We start from the raw sequence: 18,432 nt of genomic DNA on the forward strand, positions 1-18,432 counted from the left end.
AAGAAAACTTTCGCAACGCGACCATGTTTTTCTTAAGCCGAGCAAGGAGACAATATTTTTTAGGGGAGCAACGAGACAATGAACACGTCTCGCTATAAATTGGGCCAAAAGCCCAATATACCACCCGAGCCTATCACACAAAGTAGAAAGATGAAGCCTCAACCGAAGCCAGGCCCAGCCCATAGCCCGCCCCCTCTCGGCCGCACCAAAGCAAAACCCTAGAAGCCTACATCCAACGGCCCGAACCACCCAATCCCCCATCCGACGGTCGACGCCCCACGCGCCAGCCTTATAAGTCCTTCCATTCCCCCCCGCAAGGGTTCCCTCCCACACACCTCCGCCTCCACCCCATCCTCCCCGACCCCTCTCCCCCCAGGTAAGCCCGCGGCGGCGGCGAGCGAGCGGCGGCTATGACGACCCGCCTCAAGAAGAACCGCAAGAAGCGCGGCCACGTGTCCGCCGGGCACGGGCGTGTGGGCAAGCACCGCAAGCATCCTGGAGGCCGCGGTAACGCCGGAGGCATGCACCACCACCGCATCCTCTTCGACAAGTACCATCCCGGCTACTTCGGCAAGGTCGGTATGCGCTACTTCCACAAGCTCAGCAACAGGTTCTACACTCCGACGATCAACGTCGAGAGGCTCTGGTCCATGGTACCGGCCGAGAAGGCGGCAGAGGCCGGCGGTGACAAGGCCCCCGTGGTCGACGTCTCGCAGTTCGGCTACTTCAAGGTGCTCGGCAAGGGGATGCTGCCGGAGAAGCCCATCGTCGTCAAGGCCAAGCTCATCTCCAAGATCGCCGAGAAGAAGATCAAGGCCGCCGGCGGCGCTGTCGTGCTCGTTGCCTAGGGTTCTGTTCGCGACTGTGCCTTGAGATCTATTATATCTTTACTATTAGTTGTTTCCCGTACCAGCAATTTGTGTTGAACAAGACATCGTTAGTTTGTTATCCTTGTTCCTGTGTGGTAAACCAACATCTTATGAGAATTTTGCGATATGTTATGCCAGTTTATATCAGACGAGTTATCCATATCTGTGCTCCTATTTATGCTTCGTTTGATCTGTGTTAATTGTTATCGATCCCTAATGCATGTACTTTTATTTGCCATGGTAACTATATGATTCTATGCCTGCTAGTCATGGTAGCTATATGATTCTATGCCTGGTAGTCATGGTAACTGTATGTGTCTATGCCTGCTAATCATGATAACTGTATGATTCTATGCCTGCTAATTATGTGACATGTGAACTGTATGATTTTTGTTTGCACTCTGGTATGCTTTGTTTTCTTGTCATAGTGTATTGCTTCAGGATTCTATTTCTTGTAGTCATAGTGATTTGCTTGCTTAATGCTCGATGACATTGAAGTTGATGTCTGGAAGAGGTTTGTAGCCATACTAATGGTTAACATGAGGTAGTAGTTTTATCTTTGGAATCCCTAGCAGGTACTAAAGTTTTGGATTGCATCTTCCTTATAAATTTACTTGACTAGTTTAGTGTCACCTCTTGAGTTAAATAAGAACCTGGAGTAAGCTATTGTGCTGTTATTGTTGTGCCATTGTGTGAAGTATTGGTATCCATTTGCATCTTCGCAGAAATGGCGACATGTTCTTTGAGAAATCTTCCTCTGAAGCATTCTGTCTGTTTTGTATTTGCTAGAACAAGGATGTTATTCTTTTTGGGTGTTCGATTTGTTTTGCTTGCTGTGGCACCTTTTTTTTTCCTTGCTGTGGCACCTGACGCATATCAGTTGTTTTATCAGTCAAGCTTTGTTTTATAGTCAAGCATTTGTTACTGTATTTCCCAGAGTACATTAGTAGAAGATTATGTTTCTGCTAGTTTCAATCTGGTGTTTATAGACTACTACGTATGTTCAGGTTCATGTAGTCATACATCTGTTCTCCCATATGCTCGCCTGTATCAACTTGCGCCAGCAAATTATCCTGTCGTAGTTCTACCTTTGGCAGTGTTAGATTTTATCTAATTTTAATTAATCTATTTGGCTGGTTTAGTGCCACATCCTGGCTTTAAGAAACATTTAAGCCAATGTGTTGTCATAGTACGTTGGAAGTACTTGCAAAGCAGTTGAAGCTATCCAATCGTGCTATTCTCTGTATGGATATTCATTTGCTGCTACATGTTCATGTTATCGTTGTTGCTGTTACGTGTGTGTGATCATGTTTGCTTGTCTGTACATAGCTGCAATTGCCTGATCGATAGAGCGCCTTAGGGTTCAAAGGATTTTATAGGAATTTTTGCTATGTACTACCTCTGTGCCGAAATACTTGGTAGTTGAGGATTTGCTCATTTGCCGCTCCCGTAATTTGTTTGCCCACGCACGTCGCCTGAATCTGTTGTGCACAACTGACTCCCGTGCCCTCTAGTATTCCACCACTGCCAGCCGGGGTTGCCATCGGAGGCACTCAAACATCCAACAGTATCAGTTGATTGACAAACTGACTCGATGGGTCATTTCTCCCGCCGGTTGCCATCGGTTTGAAAGGAACATTGGCGCCGTGACACGAGACGGTGAGTAGAACAAACGCATCAGCTGTTGGTCCGTGCCGCCAATGCCTGCTTTGCCGGCTGGGCAAGCGATCCCTCGTCCACACGCACAAGGAACCCTCTGTTTGACATGCGTGCGGCCCGTCGTATGCGGCCCTCCGTGACATGGATGAAGTGGCACGTTTAAGCACGAGGCACCCTCACGTTGATGCATATCACTTCCGTGGTACGTGGACAGAAGGAACATATCTCACGGTTGTTGGGTGGAGGAATTCACAATTTATCTGTACAACGATGATATCTTAGAAGACCTATGTAGTATAAATTGCTGAGCTTAACGAAAGATAATAAACTATAAGAAAAAAGTTGTATTTTTCTTAATTAGGATATGATCTCTTAGCAATAATATTTGTCACCACTGACCACATATTTAGAAATATTTAGTTTATCAAAGAAAAGACTGATGCCATGTAACTTTCTATTTTTTTTCCTTGATTACATGATGGGTTTAAGATAAGACTATCTTACTTGCCTTTATAAAAAACGTTGAAAATAACATTTAAATACTCCGATGAACAGACACACCTTCATGCGCCCTCCACGAGCCGATGGAACATGGATAGGATGAGCATGCCATTATTTCTAAACCCGGCAACATCGTCGCCTCGCGGCCTCGACTAACACACAGAGAATTCTAAAACCAGGCTAAATTAAAACCAAGACGCCTATGCTGCTGTACGCCAAATATGAGCAAGAGGTCGAGCCAAACCACCATCTAGGACCCTATATGCCGTCGGTGCAGGTAGCATCGCCTGTAAGCGTCCCTGGTTGAGAATTGCCGCTGCTCGAACACACATCAACGACTGCCGCTAGCCCCGGCATGAACTCAATGTGGACACTTGACAGATCATCCCGGCATCGTAGACGCCACATGGGTTTTGCTCGATGACAGACTTTGGCAGCAACGGGAGCGTAACGCTGGTGGCAGCTAGGGCTTCAGAGTTTGTCGCGAGATATAAGGACGAGTGAATCAGGTTAGGTAATTACGTTAGGCAGAACCTCGAAGTAAGAGGAAATGAATATGACTTTGAACTACAAATTTCACATACTTATGAACATTAGCTGTCTAATATAGTACCATGTCTAATGACGGTGTACCTCATTCCGATGGGCAGGGATGTAGGTTTGTGTAAAAACCGTAAAAATATATATATATATAATAAATAAATTAGATAACGATAATTTCAACGGCGTTGCCAAAACATTAATTAAAATAATAGAGACAACTACATTTATTATTACAACAAATAGCATTTAGTCGTGCAAAACAAATTCTTCTCCAAACCTCCATATATTTTATAGACCCTTGTCTCATTTTTTTTCCATAAAGTAAATGCCAACTAAGGGCCAGCCAAACAAATTACAACTGTCCATAGTACAGCCCATAAGAGACACAAGTGGAGGTATGCATGCAAGACTAACCACGCATGCATGCCAGATGTAATGTGTCTTCAAACCGACATAGCTATTCACCCCACTATAAATAGGAGCCATCCCTTTCACTGGACCATTCTACCTCACACACACATACGTTGGAGTACCCCCACCACTTGCCTTTTCACCTTCTACCACACTGCTGTCCTTCACTGCGGTGAAGATCTTTGGGTTGCATGCGCCACCAGGTACTAATCAAGTACCTTGTTGTGTTAGCCCTTCTTGCTTGATTTCTTATCTATCTCCACCTCGGTTTGAATCAGTCCATAAGCATCTATTCGCCTTGATCTATTTACCTTGCAGTAAAACGAACAAAATGTTTGCGTAAACACCCAAGTTAGTCAAAACTAATTAGATCAATTGCAAAAGCTTGTAAAAGTTTATGTGAATGACATCCGTGGTATGTACTAGATCTAACATGCCAAGAATCAAATCCTAGGTACTAGTAACTTGCTAAGACATGTATGTATGTATCCAAAAGATCAACCTTCCTGTGTATACTACCTTGTCCTATTTATTAATCCCTGCCAATCTGTAGCAAACTGAGAGATTGATGTTTATAATCTACTCACAAGTAATTATTATTTTTGGAGTTTCACTGCCACTGTTTACTTCTATATGGTGTTCAAGGATGAGTAGCACTAGTTAGGAACAGCATTTAGATCTAATCAGTAGCAATACCATGACCACACTATAAATTAAATCTTGATTAATTTCATGGCCTGGAGATAAACAAAGAGAAAGAAGGCAATATGGCTGAGAAGGGAATAGTAGGGCCTGAGATAAAATGAACAATATATGCACACCCACGTTCACATATAGCAGGCACTTGTTGTGAAATTTGGAGCACTTCATGGAGAAGGAATTAGGATTAGTACTTACCAGCAGTAGCAGTAGGATGTGGCTAGTCCACACCGTTAGCAGCAGAGCCATGGCGACCGAGCAGCGCCGGTGAAGCCGCACACGCCCGACGCCCATGGCTGCACGCCTCGTGCATGTGGCTGCGCTGGCGAAGGATGTAGGCACGGAGACGTTGTTGCCGCTGCAGCCGGTGGCAAGCCCACCGGACCTGGATCAGGCGGCGCTAGGATTGAGTGGTGGCGACGTTTTTGGCGGCGGCGGATCAAATAAATAGGGGGAAATGGTAGAGGGAGACGAGGGGAATCTGTAGGTGTCCGCCGTGTCGCCGGAGATGCCCGGACGGGGCAGATCGAGGCGACGGCGGCCGTGCTCTGTTCTTGGGGAAGAGAGAGAGGTGAGCGGGCTGGTTCTGTTCGTGGGACAGCAGAGAAGATGAGTAGTCTTTTTAGACTCGGGCTGGGGCTCAACCCGCATAGTACTAGTAGTACAGTACTAGGCTACTGTTCTTTTTACTTATCATTTCTTTTACCATTCTCTGGACTGGATGACATACGTGCATGCTACTCTGTTTTGGATGGCTTAATGCATTTTATCTCTCAATGGAACACTAGGACGTATCACCACTTAGTTAATTACATGTGGCTTGCTCAACATGGCCGTGTTGCTGGATGTTAGATTTTTAGTTAGGAAGATAAATAATAATATAAACATGTTCCTGAAATAATTACCAGGAGTCGATCTCGGACCCGTAGGAGCCACGTCTGGTGGTTCCGAGTTGATCGAAGCACTATCCGGCAAGTCGTCATCTCCTTGACCATGTCTTGATAAATGTTTTCCGGGCTATGGGTCATTTCCAAAATTTTGCATAAGAATTTAAAATAAATATTTTTCATAAATAAAATGAAATTTGGATCAGGTGGATCCACTGATTTGGCAATTGGACCAGATCAGGTGAAGCATCTGTATTAAGTAGTTGTGACCCGGGTAGGGTTACAATATAAATAAATATTTGGTGGGTAGGGGAGCTCATGTTGGTGAAAGCAACCCAGGGAGGGTCGGCTTGGTTGGCGGGCTCCTCTACATAGGGTATCACATTAGGACACAACCAACTGGCGCTTACTTCAAAAGCGGCGCAAACCGTACTGACCATAGACCTGGAATGGGACGGGCTGAACCAACTACCCATGCCAAGTAGCTGCCTCTGCATGGGTGAGAAGGTGGCTGTAGCCGGGTAGGTACAGTCACCCTAGGGCGGGACCGCCGGTCAGGGGTCTCGACCCGCGGGCCTTTAGTAAGGCAAGGTGGAAAAGCAGAGGTAGTGTACATGCTGGTTAAAGGTTCTGGTTCCTTGGTCTAGTCGTGTGCACGGGTAGCGCATGGACGACTTGGACCAAGTGATGCTATGGGCAAAGCAGTACACCTCTGATCAGAGTAAATGTGATATCACTCCCAGCTTCCGGGTTTGGAAGTGCGTCGTGTGGGTTTTCCTCTAACACAGGATGTAAGATCCCACGTCGCTCTGTCACCAGTAGATTTTATAAATAAAATTTGGTTTCCAACAAAAAGGGTTAAGGGAAAATATTTTTACCTACAAAGTACTTTTGAGCTAATGGCTCGCTGGTTGTAGCCGGGCCGATAAAGTTTTCCTCTTTAAAGAACTCATGCATCCACTTTTCCCGGCGACTTGCGGAGTACGTATTTTATACGTACTCAGCTGCACTTATGTTGTTTTTCAGAACAAGAGAGTTATGAGAACTCTGAGGCGATAGAGAATGGTACTTATGATGAGTCTGGTCATCTTAATGACTTCGGTTATTCTGAAGTGGAGTATGTTTATGAGGAAGTCGATAATCAAGGCTATGAAGAGTAGATGCCCTCCATGGTTGGTCTAGAAGGCTCGTAACCGGAAGTAGATGACGATCTATCGTCATGGTCGCTTAGGTTTAGTCGACACTTGAGGTGTCAATGTAATAAAAGCTTGCCTACTCAAGGCAGCTGTACCGTCTTGTACATGATACTGTTCTCCTTAACTGATCCTGGCGCAACTCTAAAGTGACGGCTTCCGTTACGCCTGACTCTATCGGACGTAATGGGGCGTCACAGAAGAGGTGGTATCAGAACCCCGTTAAGGAAACAGTCATGTACTTGGTTGGAGACCGTCTGAGCCCTAGGAAAGATAGGTTTCCTCCTTACCTAAAATAAACTAAAAGTTTTCCTAAAAAAATGACTCAAGTCAAGTGAAGATTAAATAATTTAGACCACACAATTGTGCAAGAAAAATGTGTTTAATTATTTATTTACTGTCCTTGGTAAGATTAATTTTACACTGTGTTATAACTAACTAAATTCTTAAATTGCTTAATGTAGGATGACGAGTGGTAGGATGTTTGGTACGGGTGCTGAGTATGGTGGTTTTGCTCTGTTCTTGGTTGAGCTTCTTGGTCTTCTGGGTGTGTTGATTGCACCGTACTACACAGCGTTTCACGACCCGTGTTCTACGGGGTACTTAGTCACAGTGCACATTCCTGAGAGCTTAGATGTCCCTTCTAGGTACAGTGTTGCACGTTACGACTTTGTTTCAGCACTTCAGGGTGCGGCACGGGATGCCGCTTTACACCTTTTCCACGCCTACCACCCTCTCCTTCAGTACGTGGGCAGAGGCGAGTGGCCTCATCAGCTAGAGGAGGCAGGGAGTTCGTCTACACCTATGCCCATTGTCGCTCCTTCGCCTTTTGCGTCCACTTCCACTTTCCCTCCACTTTCACCACGTCCTCCTGTTTTACCTCCCACATTTTTACCACCACCAGCTTCGACTGCCGCTCGTCCACCTCTTTACCCGACAGTCCCACCCACTCGTGCAGACCACCCAGCTCCTAGAGTTATCAGGGGTTCCTCCTCTCGTGCAGTATCGCGTCCCTCCACACCGTACGAGCGTCCACCTGCACCTCAGCTTGTTCAGGACCTATTAGATCAGGTTGACACTCTTCAGAGGCGCTGTTCCGAGCTTGAGCGGGCGAACAACGAGATGTCCACTGCGTTGAGGGACTACACCCGTCCGGGTATGGCCCTCAACCCTCTTCAGATCGACAGCTCACCTTCCGCCTCTCCAGGCCGGGTAGGGTACCCGATTGACCAGGAGTCTCTTGTCGCCGACGAGCCTTCCTCTCAGGTTGCTCCTACTCTGAGTTCCGTTGTAGTTCCACCACCTCCAGAGCACACTCCCCACACTCCACCAGGTTCTCCAGCTACTGACCATGCTCCACCTTCTCCCGATGGCACCCCCGACTTTTCAGTGATTGGCGTCACTTACTCAGAGCTTCTAGCACTCGACTCCCGCCAGGTGTCTTCTCAGCCCCCGGAGTACCTTCGTGTTGCTTCCGACGTCACACCGTCTGAGCACACTCCTTCTGAGTACCCGCTTAGCACCATCAGCGTACCCGAGTCTGATGCTGCCGCACCGAGTGTGTCTCTGCCTGCACCGACTTCTGCCCTCGACCCCGACTTGCTCCTCACCGTTTCACCTAGTCCTCTTGTCAGGGAGGATTGACTTGCTACCAGTAGTGGTAGTAGTTAGTATTCTGGCAAGGTTGTAGCATCGTGCTAGATAGCTACTCCTCTCAGAGTTAGTTCCGCCACTTATTAGATGTTTAGGCAGATGCATGGAGGCTATCCTTTTGGATCTTGTACATATCTGGAAAGGTCTTGTAGCCGTAGCTACCCTTCCAGAGTTTGCACAGCCGTAGTTAGTCAGACTAGTTCCGACGGACAGATAGGTCGGCAGGTATACTTTTGTTCCAGGTACACATGTAGATAGCCGTGGTAGCCTGATGATGCACGACATAGAGTCATATGTGGTGTTGCTACTATGTTATGTGATGTATCCATGTGGGCTGGTGGACTTATGGATGTACTGATATTCTATTACTAGATGATCTCGTGTGATGCATATGCCATGCCTCCATATTCATTTTAAATTCTGGTTCTTTTTATGCTCCTTGCTCTGAATGATGGAATACTGTATGTGATGTTGTTGCCACATTGTTGCCGATGCCTCATAATGGCGTCTGATGTATGGTAGATTTCTTTCTGGTGATCTCTTCATTCAAGTACATGCCTTGGTATATCACGTGTTGGGCTAGTATATATATTATGTGCTGATGCTGCTACCCTTTTCCTAGCACTTCATGAGTTCAACTGATGTATGTCAGACACTTGATGATTGCATGCTTTTAATCCAGTACGTGAAGAACTTGTGTGTGCATGTGCATGTGCAAGTGGCTCTATTTTTGACTTGTGATTAATCTCTTGCCTCTGCCATGAAAAAAAAATCACTTTGTTTGACTGCTTTTATTCTTCGGCCAACAACAAGTCAAAAAAAAAATCGCAAAATTTTGTAGTATGCCGCTGTTAAGTGCACTGTTTAAAATTGATGCTCCAAAACAAGAAGCGTGAAGTGTACTATTTGAGCTAAAATCTCACCTCTAATCAAATAAATAAAATATTTTCACATGTAGTAGCTATCGTTATAACCTATGCCTTGCCCACCAGATCGGTAGCGATGGCATCTGGTAGTCAGTCATTCGAAGACAATGGGAACCCATCAGATTTAGCACCTGAGTCGCTAAGGAACATGGCGGATTTGCCGTCTAGAGTGACGTTACCTCCACCTCCACCATTACCCCATCATGCCCCAGGATCCGATCAACTTTCTCTAATGTATCAATGGATGGAGCAGTCTCGTCGAGACTCTCTAGAACACCAGAATAAATTCATGGAGCAGATGTTCGGTATGATGAGATGCCAACTGACTAAAAACCCAGAACAAGGTGTCACAATTGGAGACTTCCAAAAGACTAGACCACCAACTTTTTCAACCGCCACAGATCCATTAGCTGCAGATGATTGGTTGATGGACATAGAGCTGAAACTTAACACTGTGGGATGCATGGACCAAGAAAAAGTTCGGTATGCGTCCCATCAGTTAATTGGTCCTGCTGCCACATGGTGGAGAAATGTCCAAATTATCATACCCGAAAACCACATAGTTACTTGGGACGAATTTAAGAGGAGATTTCGAGATAACTATGTCCCGCAAAGTGCGATGGAAATAAAGAGGAAGGAATTCCTGAACCTCAAGCAAGAGTCTAAGACCATCGCAGAGTACCTAGATGAGTTTAACTCACTATCCCGCTATGCACTAGAGGACACAAACACTGAGACCAAGAAGGTGTATCGGTTCATAGAAGGATTGAACCCATCCATACAACTTATTATAGCTCCTATAAAAATAACTGAGTTCCGGGAGCTAGTAGACCGAGTCATTACAATCTAGAACCGGCAAATCGCCGTAGAGGAAGAGCGCAGGAAGAAAGCTAGGATGGACCCAAGGTTTGCCGTGAAAAGTGGAAATCGTCCTGTTGGCCTAGTCCGCGTGCCAATGGTCGGGCCCGTCCGTCCTCCTTTCCGTCAAGCTCCTAGACCACCTTTTATGCCTCCGAGAGCCCCTATCAAATGTCACGTGTGCAGTGGACCACACTTGGCTCGAGATTGCCCAAAGGCGAGTGTTGTTTGTTTTGGTTGTGGGCAAAAGGGACACTACAAAAACCAGTGCCCAAGCAAGAGTCAACCACAATCTGGTACAAATGGAGTTGTCCCACCTCAAAATAAGCGGCAGGCTAATTCAGCCCAAGTACACGGGAATGCGTCTACTGCCAACCGCGGGCATGGTCGTGGCAGTCTCACACGTGGACCATTCCGCCTGGCACATATGGATGTGGCACAAGTGGAGTCGGCTTCAGACATAGTGACAGGTAACCTACTAATCCCTCCTGGAGTAGGACTAGTATTGTTTGACCCAGGAGCAACACATTCTTTCATATCGCAACGCTTTGTTGAGACGCATAATCTGGACCGGACCCCCCTAGCCAAACCCATAAAAGTAGATTCACCCAGAGGCCCAATAATTGTTGAGCATGTCTGCCACAACCGTCCCATTTGCATTGAGGGCATAACCTTTAATGCTAGCCTATTTGTCATTAGCCTAAGAGGGTTAGATGTTATTCTTGGAATGGACTGGTTAGCGAGTCATGGAGCAAGAATGGATTGTGCAGAAAAATCCATATCCTTGAGAAGCCCAGAAAATAAACGGATAACCTTTAATAGTAGAAGAACCCGAGCGAAATCAAACCCAGCCTCAGTAGCCACTTTGGACAAAAAGGAGGCTAAGGATGTACCCGTGGTACAATAATTTTTGGACGTATTTCCGGAAGAATTGCCCGGGATGCCACCAGACAGGGAGATAGAGTTCACTATTGATATCATCCCAGGTACGACATGTTGGAAATATGCCCTAGAGGCAATAATAAAAGTATTATTATTATATTTCCTTGTTCATGATAATTGTCTTTTATTCATGCTATAACTGTATTATCCGGAAATCGTAATACACGTGTGAATACATAGACCACAATATGTCCCTAGTGAGCCTCTAGTTGACTAGCTCGTTGTGATCAACAGATAGTCATGGTTTCCTGGCTATGGACATTGGATGTCGTTGATAACGGGATCACATCATTAGGAAAATGATGTGATGGACAAGACCCAATCCTAAGACTAGCACAAAAGATCGTGTAGTTCATTTGCTAGAGCTTTGCCAATGTCAAGTATCTCTTCCTTCGACCATGAGATCGTGTAACTCCTGGATACCGTAGGAGTGCTTTGAGTGTATCAAACGTCACAACGTAACTGGGTGACTATAAAGGTGCACTACAGGTATCTCCGAAAGTATCTATTGTTTTATGCGGATCGAGACTGGGATTTGTCACTCCGTGTAAACGGAGAGGTATCTCTGGGCCCACTCGGTAGGACATCATCATATGCGCAATGTGACCAAGGAGTTGATCACGGGATGATGTGTTACGGAACGAGTAAAGTGACTTGCCGGTAACGAGATTGAACAAGGTATTGGATACCGACGATCGAATCTCGGGCAAGTAACATACCGATAGACAAAGGGAATTGAATACGGGATTGATTAAGTCCTTGACATCGTGGTTCATCTGATGAGATCATCGTGGAACATGTGGGAGCCATCATGGGTATCCAGATCCCGCTATTGGTTATTGACCGGAGAACGTCTCGGTCATGTCTACATGTCTCCCGAACCCGTAGGGTCTACACACTTAAGGTTCGATGACGCTAGGGTTATAAAGGAAGCTTGTATGTGGTTACCGAATGTTGTTCGGAGTCCCGGATGAGATCCCGGACGTCACGAGGAGTTCCGGAATGGTCCGGAGGTAAAGATTTATATATAGGAAGTCCTGTTTCGGCCATCGGGACAAGTTTCGGGGTCATCGGTATTGTACCGGGACCACCGGAAGGGTCCCGGGGGCCCACCGGGTGGGGCCACCTGCCCCGGGGGGCCACATGGGCTGTAGGGGGTGCGCCTTGGCCTACATGGGCCAAGGGCACCAGCCCCTAGAGGCCCATGCGCCAAGATAAAGGAAAAAGGGGAGAGTCCTAAAAGGGGAAGGCACCTCCGAGGTGCCTTAGGGAGGATGGACTCCTCCCCATCCTTAGCCGCACCCCTTCCTTGGAGGAGGGGGCAAGGCTGCGCCTCCCCCCTCTCCCTTGTCCCTATATATAGTGGGGAAAAGGAGGAGCAATCATACCTAAGGCCTTTGGTTGCCTCCCTCTCCCTCCCGTGACACATCTCCTCTCCCGTAGGTGCTCGGCGAAGCCCTGCAGGATTGCCACGCTCCTCCACCACCACCACGCCGTTGTGCTGCTGTTGGATGGAGTCTTCCTCAACCTCTCCCTCTCTCCTTGCTGGATCAAGGCGTGGGAGACATCGTCGAGCTGTACGTGTGTTGAACGCGGAGGTGCCGTCCGTTCGGCACTTGATCATCGGTGATCTGAATCACGACGAGTACGACTCCATCAACCCCGTTCACTTGAACGCTTCCGCTTAGCGATCTACAAGGGTATGTAGATGCACTCTCCTCTCCTTCCCTTCTACTCGTTGCTGGTCTCTCCATAGATAGATCTTGGTGTTACGTAGGAAAAATTTTGAATTTCTGCTACGTTCCCCAACAGTGGTATCAGAGCTAGGTCTATTGCGTAGATTCTTTGCACGAGTAGAACACAAAATAGTTGTGGGCGTTGATTTTGTTCAATATGCTTACCGTTACTAGTCCAATCTTGTTTCGACGGAATTGTGGGATGAAGCGGCCCGGACCGACCTTACACGTACTCTTACGTGAGACAGGTTCCACCGATTGACATGCACTTGGTGCATAAGGTGGCTAGCGGGTGCCAGTCTCTCCCACTTTAGTCGGAACGGATTCGATGAAAAGGGTCCTTATGAAGGGTAAATAGCAATTGGCATATCACGTTGTGGTCTTGCGTAGGTAAGAAACGTTCTTGCTAGAAACCCATAGCAGCCACGTAAAACATGCAACAACAATTAGAGGACGTCTAACTTATTTTTGCAGGGTATGCTATGTGATGTGATATGGCCAAAAGGATGTGATGAATGATATATGTGATGTATGAGATTGATCATGTTCTTGTAATAGGATTCACGACTTGCATGTCGATGAGTATGACAACCGGCAGGAGCCATAGGAGTTGTCTTTATTTATTGTATGACCTGCGTGTCATTTAACAACGCCATGTAAATTACTTTACTTTATTGCTAAACGCGTTAGCCATAGAAGTAGAAGTAGTCGTTGGCGTGACAACTTCATGAAGACACGATGATGGAGATCATGATGATGGAGATCATGGTGTCAAGCCGGTGACGATGATGATCATGGAGCCCCGAAGATGAAGATCAAAAGGAGCAAAATGATATTGGCCATATCATGTCACTATTTGATTGCATGTGATGTTTATCATGTTTATGCATCTTGTTTGCTTAGGACGACGGTAGTAAATAAGATGATCCCTTACAAAATTTCAAGAAGTGTTCTCCCCTAACTGTGCACCGTTGCTACAGTTCGTCGCTTCTAAGCACCACGTGATGATCGGGTGTGATGGATTCTTACGTTCACATACAACGGGTGTAAGACAGTTTTACACAGCGAAAACACTTAGGGTTAACTTGACGAGCCTAGCATGTGCAGACATGGCCTCGGAACACGGAGACCGAAAGGTCGAGCATGAGTCGTATAGTAGATACGATCAACATGAAGATGTTCACCGATGATAACTAGTCCGTCTCACGTGATGATCGGACACGGCCTAGTTGACTCGGATCATGTAATCACTTAGATGACCAGAGGGATGTCTATCTGAGTGGGAGTTCATAAGATGAACTTAATTATCTTGAACATAGTCAAAAGACCTTTTGCAAATTATGTCGTAGCTCGCGCTAAAGTTCTACTGTTTTAGATATGTTCCTAGAGAAAATATAGTTGAAAGTTGATAGTAGCGATTATGCGATCAGTAGAAAGCTTATGTCCTTAATGCACTGCTCAATGTGCTGAACCCCAAACGTCGTTTGTGGATGTTTCGAACATCGAACATACACGTTTTGATAACTACGTGATAGTTCAGTTAAACGGTTTAGAATTGAGGCACCAAAGATGTTTTTGAAACATCGCGAAACATATGAGATGTTTTGAGGGCTGAAATTGGGATTTCAGGCTCGTGCCCACGTCAAGAGGTATAAAACCTCCGACGATTTTCTTAGCCTGCAAACTAAGGAGAGAAGCTCAATTGTTGAGCTTGTGCTCAGATTGTCTGAGTGCAACAATCACTTGAATCAAGTGGGAATTGATCTTCCAGATGAAATAGTGATAGTTCCTCCGAAGTCATTACCACCAAGCTGCTAGAGCTTCGTGATGAACTATAATATATCAAGGACATATATGATGATCCTTGAGATATTCGCGATGTTTGACTCCGCGAAAGTAGAAATCAAAAGGGAGCATCAATCGTTGATGGTTAGTAAAACCACTAGTTTCAAGAAGGGCAAGGGCAAGAAGGGATACTTCATGAAACGGCAAATCAGCTGCTGCACCAATGAAGAAACCCGAGGTTGAACCCAAACCCGAGACTAAGTGCTTCTGTAATAAGGGGAACAACCACTGGAGCAGGATTACCCTAGATACTTGGTAGATGAGAAGGCTGGCAAGGTCGATAAAAGTATATTGGATATACATTATGTTAATGTGTACTTTACTAGTACTCCTAGTAGCACCAGGGTATTAGATACCGGTTCGGTTGCTAAGTGTTAGTAACTCGAAATAAAAGCTACGGAATAAAACGGAGACTAGCTAAAGGTGAGCTGACGATACATGTTGGAAGTGTTTCCAAGTTTGATGTGATCTAACATCGCACGCTCCCTCTACCATCAAGATTAGTATTAAACCTGAATAAGTGCTCTTGCACCTAAAGGAATGGTTTATTGAATTTTGATCGTAGGGATACACATTTTCATGCCAAAAGATATAAGATAGTAATGATAGTACCACTTACTTGTGGCACTGCCATGTAAGTCATAATGGTATAAAACGCATGAAGAAGCTCCATGTTGATGGATCTTTGGACTCACTCATTTTTGAAAAGTTTGAGACATGCGGACCATGTCTATTGGTGTATATGCATGAAGAAACTCCATGCAAATGGACCGTTTGAACTCACTTGATTTTGAATCACTTGAGATATGCAAATCATACCACTTAGGCAAGATGACTGAAAAGCCTCGGTTTCAGTAAAATGGAACAAGATAGCAACTTATTGGAAGCAACACATTTTGATGTGTGTAGTCCAATGAGTGCTGAGGCATGCAGTGAATATCGTTATGTTCTTACTTCACAGATGATTCGAGTAGATGTTGAGAATATTTACTTGATGAAACACAAGTCTGAATTAGTGAATGGTTCAAGTAAATTCAGAGTGAAGTAGAAGATCATTGTGACAAGAGGATAAAATGTCTATGATATGATCATAGAGATGAATATCTGAGTTACGAGTTTTGGCACACAATTAAGACATTGTGGAAATTGTTTCGCAATTAATACCGCCTGGAACACCATAATGTGATGGTGTGTCCGAACATCATAGTTGCACCCTATTGGATATAGTGCGTACCATGATGTCTCTTATCGAATTACCACTATCGTTCATGGGTTAGGCATTAGAGACAACCACATTCACTTTAAATAGGGCACCACGTAATTCCGATGAGATGACACCGTATGAATTATGGTTTAGAGAAACCTAAGTTGTCGTTTCTTAAAGGTTTTGGGCTGCGACGCTTATGTGAAAAAGTTTCAGGATTGATAAGCTCGAACCCAAAGCGGATAAAATGCATCTTCATAGGAAACCCAAAACAGTTGGGTATACCTCCTAATTCAGATCCGAAAGCAATATGGATTGTTTCTAGAATCGGGTCCTTTCTCGAGGAAAAGTTTCTCTCGAAAGAATTGAGTGGGAGGATGGTGGAGACTTGATGAGGTTATTGAACCATCACTTCAACCAGTGTGTAGCACGGCACAGGAAGTTGTTCCTGTGGCACCTACACCAATTGAAGTGGAAGCTTATGATATTGATCATGAAACTTCGGATCAAGTCACTCCCAAACCTCGTAGGATGACAAGGATGCGTACTACTTCAGAGTGGTACGTAATCCTGTCTTGAAGGTCATGTTGCTAGACAACAATGAACCTACGAGCTATGGAGAAGCGATGGTGGGCCTGGATTCCGATAAATGGCTTGAGGCCATAAAATCCGAGAGAGGATCCATGTATGAAAACAAAGTGTAGACTTTGGCAGAACGGCTCGATGGTCGTAAGGCTAATGAGTACAGATGGATTTCAAAAGGAAGACGGACAATGATGGTAAATGTCACCATTAAGAAAGCTCGACTTGTCGTTAAGATGTTTTCCGACAAGTTCAAGGAGTTGACTACGATGAGATTTTCTCACTCGTAGCGATGCTGAGAGTCTGTTGGAATTATATTAGCGATTACTGCATTATTTATGAAATCTTGCAGATAGGATGTCAAAACATTGTTTCCTCGACGATTTTAATGAGGAAAGGTTGTATGTGATACAACCGGAAGGTTTTGTCAATCCCGAAAGATGCTAATAAGTATGCAAAGCTCCAGCAATCCTTCTAAGGACTGGAGTGAGCATCTCGGAGTTGGAATGTATGCTTTGATGATGATCAAAAAAATTTTGGGTTTGTACAAAGTTTATGAGAAACTTGTATTTCCAAAGAAGTGAGTGGGAGCACTATAGAATTTCTGATGAGTATATGTTGTTGACATATTGTTGATCAGAAATGACGTAGAATTTCTGGAAAGCATATAGGGTTATTTTGAAAGTGTTTTTCAATGGAAAGCCTGGATTAAGCTACTTGAACATTGAGCATCAAGATCTATAAGGATAGATCAAAATGCTTAATAATACTTTCAAATGAGCACATACCTTGACATGATCTTGAAGGTGTTCAAGATGGACCAGTCAAAGAAGGAGTTCTTGCCTGAGTTGTAAGGTACGAAGTTAAGACTTAAAGCTCGACCACGGCAGAATAGAGAGAAAGGACGAAGGTCGTCCCCTATGCTTAAGACGTAGGCTCTTCAGTATGCTATGCTGTGTACCGCACCTGAAGTGTGCCTTGCCATAAGTCAGTCAAGGGGTACAAGAGTGATCCATGAATGGATCATAGGACAGCGGTCAAAGTTATCCTTAGTAACTAGTGGACTAAGGAATTTTCTCGATTATGGAGGTGGTAAAAGAGTTCGTCGTAAAGGTTACGACGATGCAAGCTTGACACCTATCCGGATAGCTCTGAGTAGAGAGACCGGATACATAAAATGGAGCAATAATTTAGAATAACTCCAAGTAGAACAGTTATTTGGAATAGCTCCAAATAGAGCGTGGTAGCTACATCTAGGAGATGACATAGAGATTTGTAAAGCACACACGGATCTGAAAGGTTCAGACCCGTTGACTAAAACCTCTCTCACAAGCAACATGATCAAACATAAAACTCATTGAGTGTTAATCACATAGTGATGTGAACTAGACTGCTGACTCTAGTAAACTCTTGGGTATTAGTCACATGGCGATGTGACCTGTGAGTGTTAATCACATGGCGATGTGAACTAGATTATTGACTCTAGTGCAAGTGGGAGACTGTTGGAAATATGCCCTAGAGGCAATAATAAAATTATTATTATTATATTTCCTTGTTCATGATAATTGTCTTTTATTCATGCTATAACTGTATTATCCGGAAATCGTAATACACGTGTGAATACATAGACCACAATATGTCCCTAGTGAGCCTCTAGTTGACTAGCTCGTTGTGATCAACAGATAGTCATGGTTTCCTGGCTATGGACATTGGATGTCGTTGATAACGGGATCACATCATTAGGAGAATGATGTGATGGACAAGACCCAATCCTAAGACTAGCACAAAAGATCGTGTAGTTCATTTGCTAGAGCTTTGCCAATGTCAAGTATCTCTTCCTTCGACCATGAGATCATGTAACTCCTGGATACCGTAGGAGTGCTTTGAGTGTATCAAACGTCACAACGTAACTGGGTGACTATAA

The 18,432-nt window shown here is 45.0% G+C and overlaps 1 protein-coding gene across 1 annotated transcript; it reads left to right on the plus strand.

Annotated features, from left to right (window-relative positions):
* Positions 1-328: 328 nt before the first annotated feature.
* On the plus strand, positions 329-1,043 carry LOC119363004 (60S ribosomal protein L27a-3-like). Its single transcript, XM_037628298.1, has one exon. The coding sequence runs from the start codon at positions 411-413 to the stop codon at positions 846-848; it is 438 nt and encodes a 145-aa protein (XP_037484195.1). The 5' UTR covers positions 329-410; the 3' UTR covers positions 849-1,043.
* Positions 1,044-18,432: the final 17,389 nt, after the last annotated feature.

Source organism: Triticum dicoccoides, chromosome 2B (assembly GCF_002162155.2).
Source record: "Triticum dicoccoides isolate Atlit2015 ecotype Zavitan chromosome 2B, WEW_v2.0, whole genome shotgun sequence".
Lineage (NCBI taxonomy): Eukaryota > Viridiplantae > Streptophyta > Magnoliopsida > Poales > Poaceae > Triticum > Triticum dicoccoides.